Source organism: Anser cygnoides, chromosome 5 (genome assembly GCF_040182565.1).
Source record: "Anser cygnoides isolate HZ-2024a breed goose chromosome 5, Taihu_goose_T2T_genome, whole genome shotgun sequence".
Taxonomy (NCBI): domain Eukaryota; kingdom Metazoa; phylum Chordata; class Aves; order Anseriformes; family Anatidae; genus Anser; species Anser cygnoides.
The window spans coordinates 21,857,721-21,877,203 of NC_089877.1; the positions used below are offsets into that span (position 1 = coordinate 21,857,721).

Here is a 19,483-nt window from a genome sequence, read left to right on the forward strand (position 1 = left end):
CAAACTACATACATATTTCTAGTGTACACCATTTTTTTAATGCACCAGCTTTTAGGTTCTGATATTGTGCTCTGAAATGTTACATAAAACTTAATCCAATTTCATTGCAAAATAAAATTGTACAGACCCAAAAATTATAGTCATGAGCTAACTATCCAAATGCATACTGTGAATAGAACTTATATCTGGTCCTGAGAGTACTATTCCATACTATTTTGAATGAAGGAGAATGCCCATTATGAACAAATGTTATTAAGACTTGTATGCTTTTAAAATACATTAATTACATGGGTAACTTAAAGCTCTTCAGAAAGCAATGAACTTTTCCACCAAACTACAAGTTAAATATGCCAGTATCATACTCAGGCACCAGGTAATAAAGTACATTATTTTTCGATACCGTTGTTTATTGAGAGCAACAGTGTCCCAGTAGGCCTTTCTTTATGGAGAGGTGGTGGCCACATTACAAAGATGTCAGTTACAAAACAAGGGGTCTGAGACATCACCAGAAGGTGAAAAAATATAGATCATACCCGTGAATCGTAAGATTATAGAATCATCTAGGTTGAAAAAGGCCTTCAAGATCACCAAGTCCAACCATCAACCTGGCCTACTGTGTCCCATCAGTAAACCCCTTACTGACACATCCACAGATCTCTTAAATACCTCCAGGGATGGGGATTCCACCTCACATTCCCTGGGCAGCCCATTCCAATGCCTGACCAAATGGTAAGTCTTTACGGTAGAGACCAAAATTTGTATCAGGTAATTTAATGGCCACATCATTTAAACTATAAACTACTTAGAAGCTTTCCCAGTTTGGTAAAAAAAGAGTTAATTACCAAGATGTATTCAGGAATATCTCAATATACAAAGTTACTCTATTCTGGTACTTAGGCTGATGTATCACAAAGATATAAAAACATTCCTCCTCATTTCCAGGTATTTTGGAATTTTACTTACTATTACCATCAGGAGAAAACCCCTATTGTTAACTAAGTGTCCAGGATTCTGAAAGGATGACAGTTGTATTGTATGAGACATTTACCACTAGTAATGTTAGATCTTTGTTAAAATGTATAGTAGCAACTTGAGATTTATTTTTAAACATACTTCTCAATGGGGTAAAAAAAAAAAACAAAACACAAACCTTACATAATCCAATTTAAGATGAATACAGTAGTCATTTATTTAGAAAAATAGTTTCAGTACATACATAAAAGGAGATCTCATTGAATTTCTATGAGATAATGCAAAAAAAAGTACATTAGAAGAGTTTACATATCAGCAATATTGAAAATCCCTTAAGTCTGCTATAGCAATCACCACCACACTGACTTTAAAAGTATAAACTACTAAGAAACTTACATACAATTAAATCTCATAATCAAAATCTGAATTCTTCAACACAAATGTGGATGATGTGTTTCTAGGAGTGAAAAATCTCCCTCTCTCCCTTCCACTTGCTTGCATAAAACATGCCACAGTGCTATGAAAACACGTTTAAAAAGTCCTAAGGGAAAGGTTTCCTAGGGTCTTTGAAATTCCTCCTTTTCCTATTTCTTTACAGATTTCTAACACCAACCCTGTTCTTGTAGTTTCTCAAACAAGGCAAAAAGAAAAATACCCTCTAGATATAATCTTTAGATTTTCTATTATACGTCTCAGGTTCCTTTTGGCTTTTGAAGTAAATGCAAACTGAAATCTACAGTTATATTACCAACTGTATTTTAATTTTAGTTAGTCTTTCAGCATGAAGAATATATGGTATTTGGCAGCACTATTGGCCATTCTTACAAGAATCATATAGGGATGTGATTTAATTAATGAACTAACCTGAAAATACTTTTTGGTGGATCATGTGTGTCACTTATGTTTTTATTTATACAGCTGTAGACACAAAAAAAGCATTGCTTCAGATTCCTATCTCTATGGTAAAAAGCACAGGGCAAGGAGCTACTGCTTATCTATATAAAAATTTACTGTAACAAAAAACATACCATCATTTTTCCCTTTTCAAGCAAATATAATCATATTTATAATCATTTTGAGCTAGAATTTCCATAATTTTCATAGCAAAATCAAGCTGGATTTTAAAACACTTTTTATGTAGTAATTTTGATTGAACAGTTAGTCTTTGAGCCATGGATGAGTCAAGCTGTACAGAGACAGAGACATATTACTCGCAGGTGTAAATCTACCTTTGAACTAGTCCATTTACTTTAACAGACCTAACTGTGAAAATGAGAGTTCTCCACCACCTAATTCCTAAAGTAAAAGCTATGTGACACAAGAGCATTCTCCACCATGGAAGTGACTAGGCATATTAATTCAAACATCGTCTCCTCCAAAGAGGTGTTTTTTTTCCTGTATTTTTGTTTCAGTTGTACTTGTCTCTTCCTCTACCGTCTCTAAGATTATTCTTGCTGTGTAGAATTATGGTAAGAAAATATCAGAACAGTCAATATAATCCTAGCCGAAAGCCACTGCACAAACTGCTCTCTAGAAAGCACTGAGTACCAATGCAAAGAATTGTCTGGCATCACAATCTGAAAATCTACTCAGCACAACAGCACAAACATCTATTAGTTCTAGAAACAGAAATCTTGAATTTTTCTATAAATTTCAGCCTACAGCATCTCAAGATGTTAGTGCTACTGGACTCCCTGCTGCATTATTCTTTGCTTAGAATGCAATGGAAAAATCAACACCTTCTAGCGCAGCCTCCCAAACACCTTTTCTACTGATAGTAATAAAAGGGCATGTGCCCCATATCAGAAGTTTATATTGCGTGTATTGTCCCTACACTTCTTGTACCACATTGAATAAGCATGCTTAGTATTCAAAATGCTCTTACAAGTTTCAGGTTGGTAAGTACTATAGCCCTCTTTGATAATTAATATCCACAAAATGATTATAGGTGTTGATACTTTATTCTTAAAGTACTTGTTGTATTCAGCACATGCACTATTATGTAGAACTTAGAGGAAAAAGATTTGTGAAAAGGCATATGACCTTCTTCCCACTACAATGGCCATCCCCTAATTAAGCAATGCATCTGATAGTCATTAACAGGAATGAGATAATGAATCACTTTCTCTCTTCTTTGTTAATTTGCTGTAACCAAGCGGCTAATGGATGTCAGAGCTGAGTGATTGCACTGATTATAGTGATTTATAGTTGCAACAAAACAATTTAAAACCATTCTGATTATTCATGTTAAAGATGCTTTATGTTTTGTTTACTAAATGTTTTATGTTCCCCCTCATGCCCCTCTGCACACAATGAGACAGGGACAGGTCTTCCTGGAAAACTTGAAAGTTCGAAGATTTTTTTATTGTTTCAGAGTCAGGCATTTCATTTTCTTTATAAAAAAAAAAAAGTTTACCCAGTAGAAATGAAAAGCCTTAGGGTGGAAAGAAAACTTCAGTGGTGCCTAGTTCAAAAGAAGACGGAAATAAGAGGAAATAAGGCAAACTTCAAGCCACTTACCTTAGGGCTCCCAGTCCCTTCCTCATTCTCTGCAGACACATCAGTAGCCAGTATCTCTGCTTTGATGATATCCAGAGCCCTAAGAATCCAGCTGTGTTGCCGTTTGATTTGCCTCTGTAGTTCCTTCCATTGACTTGCAATCATCTGCAACATGTCCTTCAGTCCTTCTCCAAAATGAAGGGGAAAAAAAAGTAAATTTTAAACTCAACTGAATCTTTAGATATTATTCTTTAATCAAAGAATTAGTAGGCTATTTAAAAGAATAAATAACAACAATTTAAACATATTTTCTCAGAAACGAGTCCAAACATACTATTCATCCTGTAAACAATATTATAGGGTCAAAACATTTCTTTCAGCTATTATGTTAAATTTTGATTATATTTCAGCTTAAAATTTAAAAAAAAAAAAAGGAAAATCCCATATAAACTACTTTCTATGCAGTCGGGTGATTTCTATGTGATTTCTATGGTGCTCACACCCTCTAATATCTAATTTTTAAACATATAATAATCTTCCAAATATATTCTCTTACCTTCATCTCCTGTTAATATTTCCAGTAGTTTACACATTACCACTTTCTAGGTATAGGATGACATGCGCTACCCTTCTCTGCTATGACTTTTATACCTGTTTGGAACTATGCATACAAGTCACCGATTTCCTATAGCTTTCACATTACAGGGATCATCTGCCTGACATCGTGAAACAATAGAGGCACAATGTATAACATGATCTGAAAAAATGTAAACCAAAGAATAACTTCAACCTGGTGAAAAGCATGCTAAGTAGGCCAAAATTAAGATGGCATTCGTAGCAATATATGCTGATTAAAACCCTATTATCATACAAGTCACGCAAACATCTAAAAATATAGGGGGTGGTAGGGACAGAGAAAGGGAAATCAGTATATCACTCCCCCTCCCCTCGATTTAAGGCCTCTGCAGAAAAAGACAAGCCTAACCAAAGGAAAAAGGCATTTTTAATTTTAATCTATTCCTCATAAATATATTAAAATCAAGTAAGAATTAGTTTAAGTGGCAAAATAAAGCTTTACCAATGCAATTACCCATGCAGGGTATGTAAAAATATATATGTATGTATTTGAAATCCTAATTCGTTATCTTAATGTTATTTCCATAGCACCTACATCAAAGAATGTGTCAGTGTGAAGGTTTCAATGATGTGATTTCAATTGAAACTCAGCTGAGCAGCAAGACCAAAATAAAATGAACAGACTATTTGCAGGCAGTATTTCATTTTATAAGTATCACTGCATTGTATGCAGTATATGAAACATTTATAAATCTTGAAGGTCAATCTGATAATGTAAATATTAATAATACATAAGGAAGTGAATATATGCAGTAATTTACAGCAATGCTTCTTCATTCTTTAATAGTCTGGAGACATAAAGACTTGCAATATTTCAGAAGGATTTACCTGATTTGTGAGATACAATAAGCTCAAGAAGTTGACGTCCTTCTTCTACCACTGCTTCTTTTAAAGCACAGTGGCTATCTACATTCAACTTAAAACTCTGCAAAAGAAAAAAAAAAGGAAAAAAGAAAAAAACAACTCAGCATCAGACATTGGAGAGGCAGTTATCAGAAAACACACGTACAAAATTACTTGCTGCTTTTTATCAAGAACCACATCCCCATTTACCCAATAGCCAAACTAATTTGTGATACTAAAAACTATTGATATTTTGGATCTGGGCTCAAAATGTTTCCATTAGATCAGCAAAGTGCATCTGTGTTGAAACAGCTGACAAATCTAGAAATTCATTAGGTTTTATGAAAAGTCACAACCCGTAGGCTATATCTGGAGTAACAGTGTTCTATAAAATACACTAAATTTATGCCATCACATATGAGCTCCGTTTTTTTCAGATTTCTTTGAAATGTTGGTGATAGCACTATTTATGAAACCATAAAAAAAAAATACAGCATTGAATATATTGGCCTTATGTGCACTCATACAAATCTATTAATATTGTTTCAGAGTTAGCTCTCATATCCGTTTTCAAAGAACAAATCAGACCGCTTTAGATCTCTGCATTCTTAATTCGTAAAGCAAGTATTTTTCATCCTTTTTGCACTAACAGTTTTACTAGTTGTGGAATTTTGTACTTTTTTTTTTTTTGACAAATTGCATTGAAAGCTGGTAATAGATAGAGGAACTGGAAACATGATCTACTCTGTTATGCCATTTTGCAAACTACTGATAATTTAGTTGGAGAAAATTGTGAATTATTTGGCAGAGCTTCTCACTCATATTTGCATGTAAGAAATAGAAACAAAATATAATAAAGAAAGGAGTTCTTGCTGTATTTAACCGTAAATCATGTGCAACCCTGAACACACACACACGGAACCCTTGTTCTCTTTGAAATGCCTACAGAATGAATGAGAACAATATTTGACTCCTTGGAAGAAAAGAGTTTTGCTCTCTCATGAGAATGAATTAACTGGCAGAGATTAAAGGCGATTTTGCAAGTGCACATTTGTAGCTTCTGGTTTTTATAAAACTTATTTATACTTCTCCAAATGCTACCAACCATTCTAGTACTGAAGTAGCAGACACCACAAAATACTAAATGTCCTCCAGCTTAGGGAAGTGACCATTTCCTTTCTTTTCTAGCTCCTGTAATCATGTTGATTGGCATAAGAGAAAATAATATTGCCAGAACTGTAATAAAATGATGTTCTTTTACTGTGTTATGGTTGAAAAAAAAGCATGTTGCTCAGACAAACTGTTAACAGCCTTTCAGGCAGCAGTCTAGTTGACAGTAACAGAACGTTTTTGAGAATTCTCCCTTCAAACAGAGTAGGAAACGGGAATTTTGCTACCTTCAGCATTCTGTCTAGCCCAGTTTTCCATGTATGGACACCTGAAAATAATGTTCTGTACCAGGTGTTGAACAACTGGGTCAGCCAGCGAGTTAAAAATGAAAAATGATCCCTTCAGTTTGACTGGCCTGTTCTTAAATCTAGAGTTTTGTGAACCCAAAACTAGAAGTTCTTTTTCCTTCGTAAGAGCCCGTCTGAACGAGCACTGACAATATTTAATTTACTGTTTACTTAAAACAGGCTTGTAGTGAATAGTTTGTAATCATGCACTTCACAGGAAATGCACTATGCGTGTGCCTCACACAGCAAAAGAGAACCTAAAGGACCTGAGAGTAGGTTGTGTAATTTCATATAATTGAAGTTGAGTATAGATGCAGCTGGATGTGGCAGTGTCTCAAGATGATGTGGATGTGTTTGATAGGAAAATTGGAAAAGATGAGGTATTCTTTTTCATTAGGAAAATAAAAGAGACTTGCTGTCCTAGAAAAGATTCATTTAACATAACGCACCAGATACTACAATACAGCTTGATTTTCAGGTGCACCTATTAACCAGTAATAATGTTAACTGAAGAAGTAAAATACGATGAATAAAGATGGGGCCAAACTTTTGGGTTTTGACTAGCAATATTCTACTTGTGCAAAATTCTGATTTTACAGATAAATTATGCATGGCACAAATACTGTGAACATACATGAAATTTAACAGAAATAAACTCTTATCAGCACATACACATCGAAAGGAGGGAACCATTCACCTAAGTATAAATACAAACAGAGGCAAAGAAAAGTGTCAGTTGATGTAGTGAAGCATGAGTTTTGGAGTTAGAATTATATGCATACATATAATTTCTTATGAGTGGCAATTTCCTAACAAAAAGGAACAAATGGACAAGGATCACCAGAAAGAATAACCTTCAATCAGTGCATCAGTGCTCATGGTTCCTTATACCTGCATGGCAGAAAATGTGACACACGAAAGATGCAGACTTTAAGAAGTAACAAGCATTACATGTATATGCAATGGAGAGATGCAAATCCACACAGCTAAAGACAAAATCAGACCAAATTATTGAAATGGAGGAAGACCATTCAAACAAAGAGGTCCTCTCCCGTCCTGGGTATTCCCCATTCCCTACTGTTTACTTAGGGTATTTGGAAAATTGTAACTCTAACAGCGTGTGACCCAGGTACTCTGTTCCCCTCCTGTGATCTTCCCTGATAATGAACGGAGCCCTTGCATCTGAAGAGAGGAAAGGAGAAGAGGGAAGTCAATTAATCAAAGCCATTTTTCCAGACACATTTGCAGCTATGGAGCAGTTTAAATATCACACATGAGCACGTATACATTATGGAAAATGCATGGGCATTGGCCTGACAGCAGCTTTTTAAACAACACATTAATGTCATCCCTAGCAGTACAGTGTATATAACACAGTTTACAAGCTGCAACAAGCAAAATCTCCTTATGAAGGTCTCTGTGGTTACTTCTTACAGTCACCATGCACTTACATGTAAATATCAACTCTTCTTATTTAGCAAGAAAGGAAAAGGGAGGCAAGAATCATGGAATTTTATTGAAGCTACAGAACTGTAAATAAAGAGTCCAAAAGTGAAAATTACTAAGCCCCAGTTGACAACATGGGGCAAAGGAGCTCACCCTTAAAAAAATGAAGGTAATTGTGTCCCGATTTTTAGGAAACTAATTTATCTATTGGATGACAATACCCCAGAACCAACATGGGAGGGAAAAAAAAGAAAAAAAAGAAAAAAAAAAAAGCAGATCTGATCTATACTGGGCTCTGAACACACTGTGACTTTTTTATTTGGTTTCTCCAATGCTATATGAAATGCAGCTGTTCTCAAAAAGAGTGCCTTTCCAACAAATCCACATCTCTCCCTAACAGTTTGTCTGTACAACTGTGGACAAAAAAAAATATTTGAAAAAATATTTATTCAAGTTCCCCTGAGGATTTCTTTTCTGCCTGAAGATACTTAAATTTGGAAAACCTCTGTTGTACAGTTTTCCTATAACATGTACATATTGGGCTCTGATATGCAATCTTTCTCTGCTCAAACCTCTGTTCTTAACAAATCCCTGTAATTTGGTAAAACACAGCCTGGGTCTTGACCTATTTGTATCTTCAGTAAGGACAGTCAACCATTAAATATTCTTGTTCCCAGAGGTGTACAGACTTTGTACAAGCATGTGCTTTTTTAATTCATGATGTGTCCAACTAAGTATTTCTTGTGTAATTTGTGTCTCTGAAAGACACGTAAGCAACTTAGGTATCGTGTGAAGCTACAACACAGACACAGAGATTAGTTCAAGTGACACAGCAGTTTACACCTATTGCCAGATCAAGATACTGTACTAAGTGAAATATTTCAATTTGCCAAGTCAATCATAATACTAACATGTATGGTCTGCTGGGGTACCACTGAGGTTCCTGAGGTTCATTTTTATATGTTTAAATACATTTGAGAAAAAAATCTCTAAGGCAGTCTTTTTTAGAGCAATGGTACAGACGATTAGAATGATCTTGATTTTCAAGAATTTGAAATAGAAAGCTTAATTTAGGATTTCCTAACAGTCATCTGTATTTTTTGAGAAAACCACAATAGTACGACGATACGGACTTATATATTTAAGTACAGTTTAACAAATATTTTGGGTAAGAATGTAGCTATTTTTTTTAATTTAAAAAATAAAAATAAAAATTCTAACATAGTAAGACCTTGCGGCAATGGCTATACAATGCAAACCAACATATTAAAACTCCCTTTGGAAAATGAACTAACATACCCATATACATAATCCCTGTGACTGACTTTTACAGATATTTGTCACTGCTTATTGGAAAAAATGGTTCGGGCACAACACCTTTCTACAGACATCTGAGATATCTGGTTAGTATTACAGGACTTCTAATAACATTTGAGCTGTGAACTGTGAAGTAAACCTGAGCTGTTCTGTCCAATGCATACAGAGTTTGAAGCAATATAAATACAACACAACTTCAGGGCAACAGAAGAACTATTTAACTACCAGCATGTCAAAATACTTATTATGGAATAATTATGGCATCCCCTGGAATGGTTTTACCTTTGACTCACTGATACATGTTCTCCAACTTTCACTTGTCCGGAACGTACTTTTTGCCTGGGAGGCCCAAGCACATTTATAGAGAGAAACTGGTGGGACTTCAGTGGAAAGCAAGCAAAATGTCTTTAAAGGTGGAAATGGCAGAAGATCATGAGAAATAAATAACACTGACTAAATGAAGATCAAGAGGAAGGGACATTATTATCCATTTACATGAACATAAATTGTGTGGAGCCAGAAGCTGGATTCGATGATCCTTGGGGTCCCTTCCAACTCGGGATATTCTGTGATTCTCTGATTCTACTCTGAACAGCAAGCAGAAGGAATACTTTTTAGCATAGTACAGTGTAAGAGGGCATAGTAGATGGGACTAATGGAATTAAATTAAGAGAGAGAAAATTTAAGATAAATACAAGGAAATTTTCCCTTGAAAGCTAGATCTATTAGATTGCGTTATAATCTCCTAAGGGAAACAGTGAAAGCCCTGATCCCTGGAGACCTTTAAATCTCAACTGGATAGAAATGGAGGAGTGAGGACTGCAATGTAGCGGGCTGACATTACAGCAGCCTAGCTCTTTCACATCCCATAGAATTTGTGACTGGCCAGATACTGAATACAAAGGGACAGGCTCTACCCCCGGTAGTCCAGCAGTAACTTACACTTCTGTGCAACCACCTCACCCCTTTCCTCTTTGTCACAGCCTCTGCCATTCCAGTATTAGGTGGCCAATGTTTTGCCCCTTGGTTACCTCTTAAACATGAATAGAACAGTTTTCCTCACATTAGACCCCCAAATAGTGTTTTTCATTCCTCCTTGAATTTGTCACCTCTTAGGCGACTTAGCCAAGGTTTGAATGCATAGTTTTAGATGCGGAGAAAAAGGACAGTTATCCCTACTCTCCAAGAAACCTATTTTGCAGATTTAGTTTAGAAATCATAGTAGCTATTTTTGCAGATATTCCCTATTTTAAGCTCATGCAATTTTTTCTGCTGCCAACTCTAATCTTTGTGAGTTTCACAACACAAATTTCTCTTTGAAACTGTCTCTTTACACATTACACATTGTTAAAAAAATGTTAACTTGAGGCTCCCTAAATCAAGTCATAGTTTGTTTATTATCAACAAACAACGGATGGAAACACAGGCAGGGAAGCCCATGGACAAAAGGACTATGCAAAGAATAACTGCTAAATTACCATAAGCATGGTGAACTGCACATCCAGTCCACCATGGATAACTGTTCTTGATAATTTCTGGTCTTCTAGAGATATTCAGGAAATAACCTGCAAAAGTCACAGTCTTCTGACTCCCTTTTCTACCATGATGACATGTGGCTGCTGATCTTACACGTTTCTAAGCACACCTTTCCCACCTGGAGACCTACCACCCCTGGAAAACTATCTGACCAAAATATGTCTATATTATGTTGTCCTACCACATGCAGAAAAAAAAGCCAAACCTGAGAAGAGTTTTCTGACCCAAAGATAAATTTATGGGGCATAGCAGCCTTTGCAAATGTGGAGTTACTAAGGGGAAACAAATATCCGTGTATTATTTAAGAATAAATTTAAACTTACAGACTGAAAAGCACACATTGGCACTAAGTAACACTATGTAGTTTTAGAACAATCCTTGAAGGATTTTAGTTCTATTAAAATTTCAGGGGAATATAAGGCAGATATAATTTGCTTTTTATATATCTGCAGATGTAAGGTTTTATACAATTTAAAGATTGACCTAAAATGCCTCCTGAGTAAAGTATATCTAATAAACTATGTGACATCACAAATTATTAACCCAAAACACCTGTAGAATTAAGAAATGAAAAATAAAGTCATTGGAGAACCAAAGAGAAAAAAATGCCAATCACAACCTCCATTCATGCTCTGAAGTTTCTGTATTTCTACTGAAAGCTCTGGCATGGCAAACACCAAAACACAGACAACAACTGTATTATTTCCAGTACTTAAAGTATAAATGATACTATGCCTTTGAGAAACACAGCACAGAACCCACAGGAGCAGACCATAGCTCTTGGCAGGTAGGTGAAAGCGAATATACTTTAAATGTTGCTTCAAGTGTGCTTGTTTGTCCTTTGAGATCCTGGCCTTATATTCTTTTAATGATTTCCAATCTCAGAAAATTTTTAAAATAAATTGAATTCCATTTTCAAAAACAATTTACAGACTACATCTACACTGATGATACCAGCATACTAAAATTACAAGTAACAGCACACATTTTAATAGACATAAATTACAACTAACAGAGTTCCTACATAATCATTATGCAGTTTATTAATAAAATAAACATTACTTTCAAATCAAAGTGGTTTTTTTCCAAACGTGTTTCAAAAGTTGTTACATTGATAAATTAATTTTAAAGACCATTATCAAGTTGTCATTCCAAGACTGATTATTCTACAATTGCTATAAAGCTTTTAAGTCAGAACTTCGATGAAATACTTTTTCACTGATCAAGTTAGTTTAAAACACCGTATAAGGGTAGTTTTATTTCATTATATTATTATAGGCTCTGAACCCTTGAATGCAATTTCTTCTGCAGGCCAGGGACACAATGGACCCCCTGGAATCTAACTTTCATAGCTCAAGCTTTCAGAACCTATGTTTTAGGATACCTTAGTAACCAAGAGTTTCACAATTGTAGGTGGTGAGTCTCAATGGGGGGAATATTTGTAACACTAGCAAATCAAGCCACCCTGCCTGGGCCAGCTTCACCTACAATTGCAAATAAATGTAATCATTTCCCAAAGTCTGAACAAGCTGGGTTTTCATGTGCTCTATGAATGTGTTTGGACTTGTTTTCTAACAAAGGTACATCAGGCATTTAATACACACTCTGAGGAACAAAACACCTTCTACATTCTTCTATGTAAAAGAACAGTTTCAAGGATCTCATCATTCCCTCTTCCAAAGCAAACATTCTTAGCTTAATAGCATCCTTGATAGTGGTGAAAATAAAATTCTAAGTTTTTCAAACGTCAAGCATCATGAATTAAAAAGAAAAAAAAATCCAGACATAGATTAAACTTGTTCATACAATATATTTCTATATACGGATCAAAAGAATTCAAAATCATCACAAGTGACAGAGTTTAGATTTTTGACATTATAATTTTCCCTTCTCCTTCAGTAGAAGAATTTACTTTATGATGACGTCCTAATATGCTTCTTTGTCCCTGGTTTAATGCCTCTTCTGTCCAGAAACAGTTGCAGATCCATATCTGGGCCAGGTTGTCAGCTTCAGCAGTTATTTTTCTCAACCACCATGCAGAAGTGGACAGAGTCAGGCAGCCTTACAAGTTTTGCTCTTGGATCCTTCACTCAGAGGGTCCAAGCTCTCAGAACTAGAAAAGCTGGGATGGTCTCCTGTGGAGTACATCCTCTGATCCACAAATATGTAATTCAGATAGATACATAAACAAGAACACCAATATTTTAATTTTAAAATCCACTTCTCTTAAATAGAGCACTTTTTGTGCTGTGTATGTGCAATTTATAACACAACCAATGTGTTACAGACAGGCCCAATCAACAGTGTTGACTTTTATTATGGCATCCTATCCCCTTCCTATGCACAACTATGTAAATTTCAGTTGGTAGTAAAGAGAAGCAAAGGAGTCCTGGGGAGGTTTGAACCAATCAACAAAACAAGTAGATGCAATTTTTTTATTTTTTTTTAATCCACAGCTGTACAGGATACCTACACAAGGTTAGGTAACCACAAATTTGGATGACAGGTTTAGGAAAGTGGTACTCTTAGCAGTATTCAAGCCATTCAGTCTCTGGGAAAATTATTGAGGAATTTTTGCTTATGCTACTGGTTTGCACAAAGCAGTGCAAAAATGAAACTGGTTTGCTCCTGAGTGGGACTGTGCGGCAAGAGCTGGTAACAATGGCATGGGAGAAACACAAATGGACAGTCCCTTCCTTCATGAGAAATACACATAGTAATAATAGAACTCTATCATAATAGACCTCCTATTTCTGTGGTGCTGGGAGGATAAACAACACCCACTTCTCATTACCAAGAAAAGATGTGTGTCAGTTCTTCATTGCATTACCTTACAGGAAATAGTTTTAGATCAAGTACAGTATTTCTGTATTGGTCAGCACAACAGCACCGTGAGTAGCAGAACATATACCTGGATTTTCTTAGTGTATTTTTTCTCTCTTAGTAAGTCACCAAAAAAGTGACGGGAAACTGTAGTTCAAAAGAACAGTCCAAATTGTTTTTAGAAACCTGTATTTTTCCCACTGTCAGCAATTGTACGCACTCTAGCTCCAGACTGTACCACAGGTACAATGGAGTGCATTAAATGACAGTAACATTTTGTTCTGAAGTTCTCAGGCACTTTAACTCAAAAAACAGAAAGACTTACACAGATGTTATTTGGTTTCCAGATTTTGTAAGCTGAATACTACAACTGAAAATATACATGTATTCCCTTTGTTTAAGGTTGATTTCTGACTTCCTATTAATTGTTGTGTTATTTGAAAACTGCTGGTTTTAGTTTATACCTCTGAATAGTACATTCTGCAGACTGCTTCCTATATAAAATGACAAACATTCAGGAACTGATGCATATGCAAAATACCTTTCATTACAACAGTATAAAATTCAGAAACCGAAACTAACGATAGGCTAAACTGATTTAAAGCAAAATCCTTAGGGAAGCAAGAGATTAGTCCAGTCATGGTGCTCAGAGTCTTTATCATGACCATCCTGTATCATTGTATATTTTGAGGAAAAAATCTAAATTGGCTGCAATGGACATTGGAAATGCCCATCCAGCAAAAGCGTAGTACGTAACTTAGTCATTTCAGAATCTTTAATGCCTTCAATAAAATCAGTTACCACGCTACCACAAAGACAGCCAGCAGATTAGCCCAAGGCATGTGTATTTAACCTTACTTTCAATGAGAACAGGTATTTAATACTTCTATAAACTGACATTTTTCAGAAAATGTTATTTTCCAGGGAGATAACGATTTCTTTTCAGACATAGCAGACTTGTTACAAACAGATGATCAGTTATCATAAGGAATCACAGAAGCATCATTACATTACCAACACAATTTCTTAAGGGTGAAAATACAACCTATTTTCTGTATGAACATGTTTGCTGTTTACAGCTAAGGAAGTACTGAGCCATGATGTGGCCAGAAACATTTCTATTGGACACAGGAAAATTTTTATTCCATTTTCCTTTAGATAATACAACTCTCAAAACTCCCATATCTTAGGAAGAATTTATTTTTTTATTTTTTTTAAAGAATGGCAATGCCATCTAAACTTTTGAAATGAAAACTATGCTCCAAGTTGAAGATCATCTGTTCTGGCACATCTCATCCTAGATGTAGCCTATCCTTCATTTTGTAGAAAAATTCACGCTCATCAAACTTTATGGTTACTCATCGTGGGAAATTCTGTGGAGTTTTAAGTTGTAACTGCAATAAGACTGAAATTCCAGTTTGTCCTATGTTTAATAATCAAAACTGTGGTTTATCTGCGTATCAGGGCTGTGCCTGTGTGCACACGCAGTGCGCCTAGCTGTTAATTCCCTGGGTGGCCCAGGAACTCCCCAACTTGTGTCTGCACAGATGAGATAATGGGCAGATTGGGGACAACTGACCACCTTGAGAAGCGGCAACTGCCTGAGTGCCTCGCCACCTTCACAACAAAATGCTTCGCTAATTGTTTCAGGAGCTCTCCGGGTGGGACCTTCACACAGTCCCAAGGAATCCTGCAGGCAGCTCTTGCTGGGCCATGGCCAATAGATAATCACTACCCGTATGCTTCGGAGCACTGATTAACATCCGGGATGGACAATCTTGCCAGGCCATATACAAGAATTAACTAGAACATGAGCCTGGGGAGGCCTAGCAATTTAAGCTGAAGATGTCATTACAAGGACACTTGTAACAGAAACTTGCATTGCCATCCTGTTCAAGAGATTTGGCTCCTCATGTGAGCATCACCTTATGCAAAGATTCCAGTAAATTAGTGTTGTAGGGGTGTGTGTTTTTTTTTTGTTTTCAACAAACATGGTATCTTGAAGTGTCTACATCACACCATTTCTCAAAGTGGCAAAGATATAGAAAAGCAAGGCTGAGAGAGGAGAAAATTTCAGATTTAATCCTTTACCGATCATTTACATTGGGACCCTAAAATGACAATCAAGAATTTTACACACTAGAAATTTTGTAGAACATTCACAGCTTTGTCCTTGTCTCCTCTGCCAAACTTTTCCCAGCCAATAATAAGAAAAGGAACAAGTACATTTTTCTGTTTTCTTGTTCCCATATTTCCTTTTCTTAGATTTTGACAGCAGAGATTTTATTCATGAATGCAAAATATTCTCTCTTTATGGCACTAATTTTGTTATTGTAACAAACATACTTCCAACAAAACAATATCACAGGTGGTGAAATTGATAATTTCTGCCAAGGGCTAAGGCCTTGTCTCTACTAATAAAAATAAAAATACTAATCTACACTGAGTTTTCACTCTTTCTACGACCAGAAAATCTGCACCAGTGACGAATAATAGTTATGAGATTCGCTACTGCAGATGCGATTTGTAGAAAAGAACCAACATACTTCCTTTCTTTTTCAGGTTAGTTTGCTTCGGATGTCTGTACTATGAAATCATGAGTCTGAAACCTAAATTTATTTATTTATTAATTTAATATTAAGCTCCTTTTAGTTCACCAAATCTCAGTTTAGGGTGACTACCTGTATAACTGGCAAAAGAAGAAAATTAGTGTAAGTATCCTCCCAAAGACCTTGATCAGCGTTGTCTTTCAATGCTCAGTCTAGAGAAATTTTAACATTGAGCTTAATGTGAATTGAAGTTCATATACTTCTGTTTAAACATAGATTAGGATTTCTGTCAGACAAATGCCACTGAAAAGTTGACAATCTAATTTATACAAATAACTCTATCTTCCCACTATAAAAATGCTCTATTTTAATAATTCAATTCTGCTGTGTAGAAACGAATGATAGCATATGTTTCCTGAAATCCAAAAGGAAAAGTCACAGTTACTGTTTTTCAGGCTCTGCAATGATTTTTTACTGACTGTATATGCCATAAAAATAATTATATCATCAAATTGAAATTGGCTGTTCTTAAGACATTTTAGTTCTTCACAGAAATAAAGAAAAAAAAAAACCACCCCAAATATCCACCTTGTTTCATAAAATGGTCATCCCAAAACACATAACATCTCAGGTACACTCCCACAATTAGAAAAGGAAGATTTTCTTATCCCAAATTAAAATAATTATCAGCAGATACAATACAGAGTACAGCTGGGAAACTAAGTACCTACAGGGGAAATTGGAGTTGTGCAAGTATCCACATACTCATTTATTCTGACTACCCTTAGCAATGAACCAGAGCCAGGCTGACGGCCACCAGTCCACATTCCAGTCAACACATTAGGTGGTTTTGGCCTCACCTCCCAAAGAACCACAAGGCAAAGTTGGAAGCAAATTGCAGCAAAAGAGCTCCTGCTCTCCTCCACATGGAAGAAGGGAGAAAAGAACCTGAGCATTACTGGTGCCAGTGATTCGTCAGGTTCCTGGGACAGCACAGGTATATGTTTCTTTTTATCCAGTCAGAACTGAAAATTACTATTCTACTCATAAAAATTCATGTTTCCAAAAGTTTCATGTTGTAAGGGGAAAACAAATTGAAATCACCACTGCCTTTTCGGAGGTCTGATCTCACTATGTACTCTGTATTTTCAGAGCACCTGCAAACATAATGGCAATCCACATTAGCACATGTGAGTAAATACATGCAGTACAAGACAAAAATCCAAACTCTCTGCCGAACATTCTAAAATCTGCAATGTAAGGCAAGACTGCACAGTCCTCATACTGTATTTTTATAGCCTACCACAATGTGAATTTAATCTAGTTGCTGCCCATAGGCACTACTACGATAGAAATGTTTAAGAACAAAAGACACAAAAGAGTTTGCCATATAGCTGAAATTCTGAAAACAGGTTTCCGTTAGGTTCTAATGTTGTATGTGGTTAGCTTATGTTTAAATGATTAATTTAATAATGGTCACTCCAGTATTACAGTAGGGAATAGGATGACATTTTTTCCTGTAATGCATCATGTGACTTCCTGGGACTGTCAAGCACTTTCTCACCATCAGATTATCACACAATGGCAATGAAAACAAGCTTGGGATGTTTGGTTCTCTGATGCAGGTTCACCTAATGCACTGTTTTATCCAGCTACAGTTTCTAGCTCATTGGCTACAAATAGTACTCATCACTTCTTCCAACTTACTTTGGCAAGAGCCTAAGATTTGGGCAGAGGGAGTGGAAAATTCTTAATTTTCCATTCTTTTTTTTATTTTTCTCTTTTTGCCAGATACGCTCATTTACTTATTGAGATTATCTATCCATTGAACAGCATACATTGATCTCTGTTCTCTACCTACAACATAAAATGTTGGTTTTGAGGACTTAATATTTGGTTTAATTCAGGTCTTTGTTTTACCTCCTCATACCAGAAGCAATTCTTGGAAGAACTCAGTATAAGCTTCATGATGTTTATCAAATATTTCTCAATCTATAACTCTAGCCTGTAATATATTCTGAAGATTATTCATCCAAGTGTTTTCTACTTCCACCCAATGTTTCAGCTTTTTGCACAAGAACAAGGTTAGCGACAGTTGTATTAATTACATGACAGAAAAGCATATCAAGTAAAATGATTGAAATGATTATTTCAAATATTTTATTTACATGACTGTGCTATATTAAAACTGTGGGAGAGAGAATAAGAGTTCCTTTCTAGTAAGGAAGCTTTCTTAATGTTATAACATTGTAAAAACCTAGAATTATACGCAGAAAAAAAAATATATTCTTTCTCCTTTTGCTATCAAAATTTTCTTTCAATTTCGGAGATAATTTCTGAATTGCAATGTAAATTTGGCTTTTAATTTAGTTGTTAAAAAGCAATCAGTACTTATTTCAAATAAAGGAATAATTTGTTGGTGTTTTCATTAAAAAAAACTGCAATGCTGCAAATCTTACATTAAAATATAGATGCACACTAGTAATTAAAAAATAATAATCAAATAAAAAGCACAGCAGAACACTTCAATTACTGATAGCAATCATAGTATAATCTTGTCCTACCAAGTGTGTCTCCAGGTACAGTTTAAGGCTGTCTGTCTCCGCTTTAGGAGGAGTCCAATTCTCTGTTGTTTCCATGGCTTCATTTAACCAGTGAATGAATTCATCCAGCTTGCTTACAAACCCCTTACCCGATAAGAAAAAAGAAAGAACAAGAGAAGCATATTCGTTAGTAAAATGGCAATCTGAAAATGTATGCTCAATTTTCTTTTTTATGCTGAGAGAGTATTGTACAGTAAACATTTGCCTTTTGCAAGCATACAAGGAAAAAAAACAATTAGCAAGTAGCCTTCTAATAAATGAGGAGCAGAACAGTGTTTTGGGGGGATAATCTAAGGTGACATTTTGGGACAGGACAATGTAAAATCCATACGACTGCGATGAAATGGAAAAAACAGCAAGGTTTTAGAAGATATGAGGGAGGTATATGTAAAGCTGCATATAGATTACAATGACCACTGAGCTGAAGACCTTGCACTTGGGAGACTGGGTGTAGCATGAGCACTTTTGTTTGAGAAAAGTGCCAAACAGAGCTGCATTAAGAAGATATACATTGTTAGACTGAGGGAAGAAACTATTTATCAGAACTTGGGTCTTGTGATTCCTGTTTTGAGACTGAGAGACGAAATCAAACGGTAGGTGAGGCAGAATATATAGCATTTAATATAAATATCACTGATTGCATGTGAGCCACACAGATGGTGCTCCTGAGAAGACAGGAGCTCCTGCTTCTCAGGAGCACCATTTATTGCAAGATTAGTACCAATTATATTGTCTGATTAAAAATAGTGCCCCTGAATTTACATGATTGGATGATACTATAGGCACATACTGAGTAGAGATA

At 35.7% G+C, this 19,483-nt stretch overlaps 1 protein-coding gene across 11 annotated transcripts in view; it reads right to left on the reverse strand.

Moving 5' to 3' along the window:
• Positions 1–19,483, reverse strand: part of AKAP6 (A-kinase anchoring protein 6) — a 283,028-nt gene that overhangs the window by 143,441 nt on the left and 120,104 nt on the right. For 10 of the 11 annotated variants that reach the window (XM_066998060.1, XM_066998067.1, XM_048058598.2 and 7 more), the window contains 3 exons: positions 18,643–18,765; positions 4,936–5,032; positions 3,493–3,659 (listed from right to left, as the gene is read on the reverse strand). In XM_066998060.1, the coding sequence (XP_066854161.1) occupies positions 3,493–3,659; positions 4,936–5,032; positions 18,643–18,765 (387 nt within the window). The remainder of the gene's footprint in view (positions 1–3,492; positions 3,660–4,935; positions 5,033–18,642; positions 18,766–19,483) is intronic. The other variant, XM_048058599.2, reaches the window with a different exon arrangement.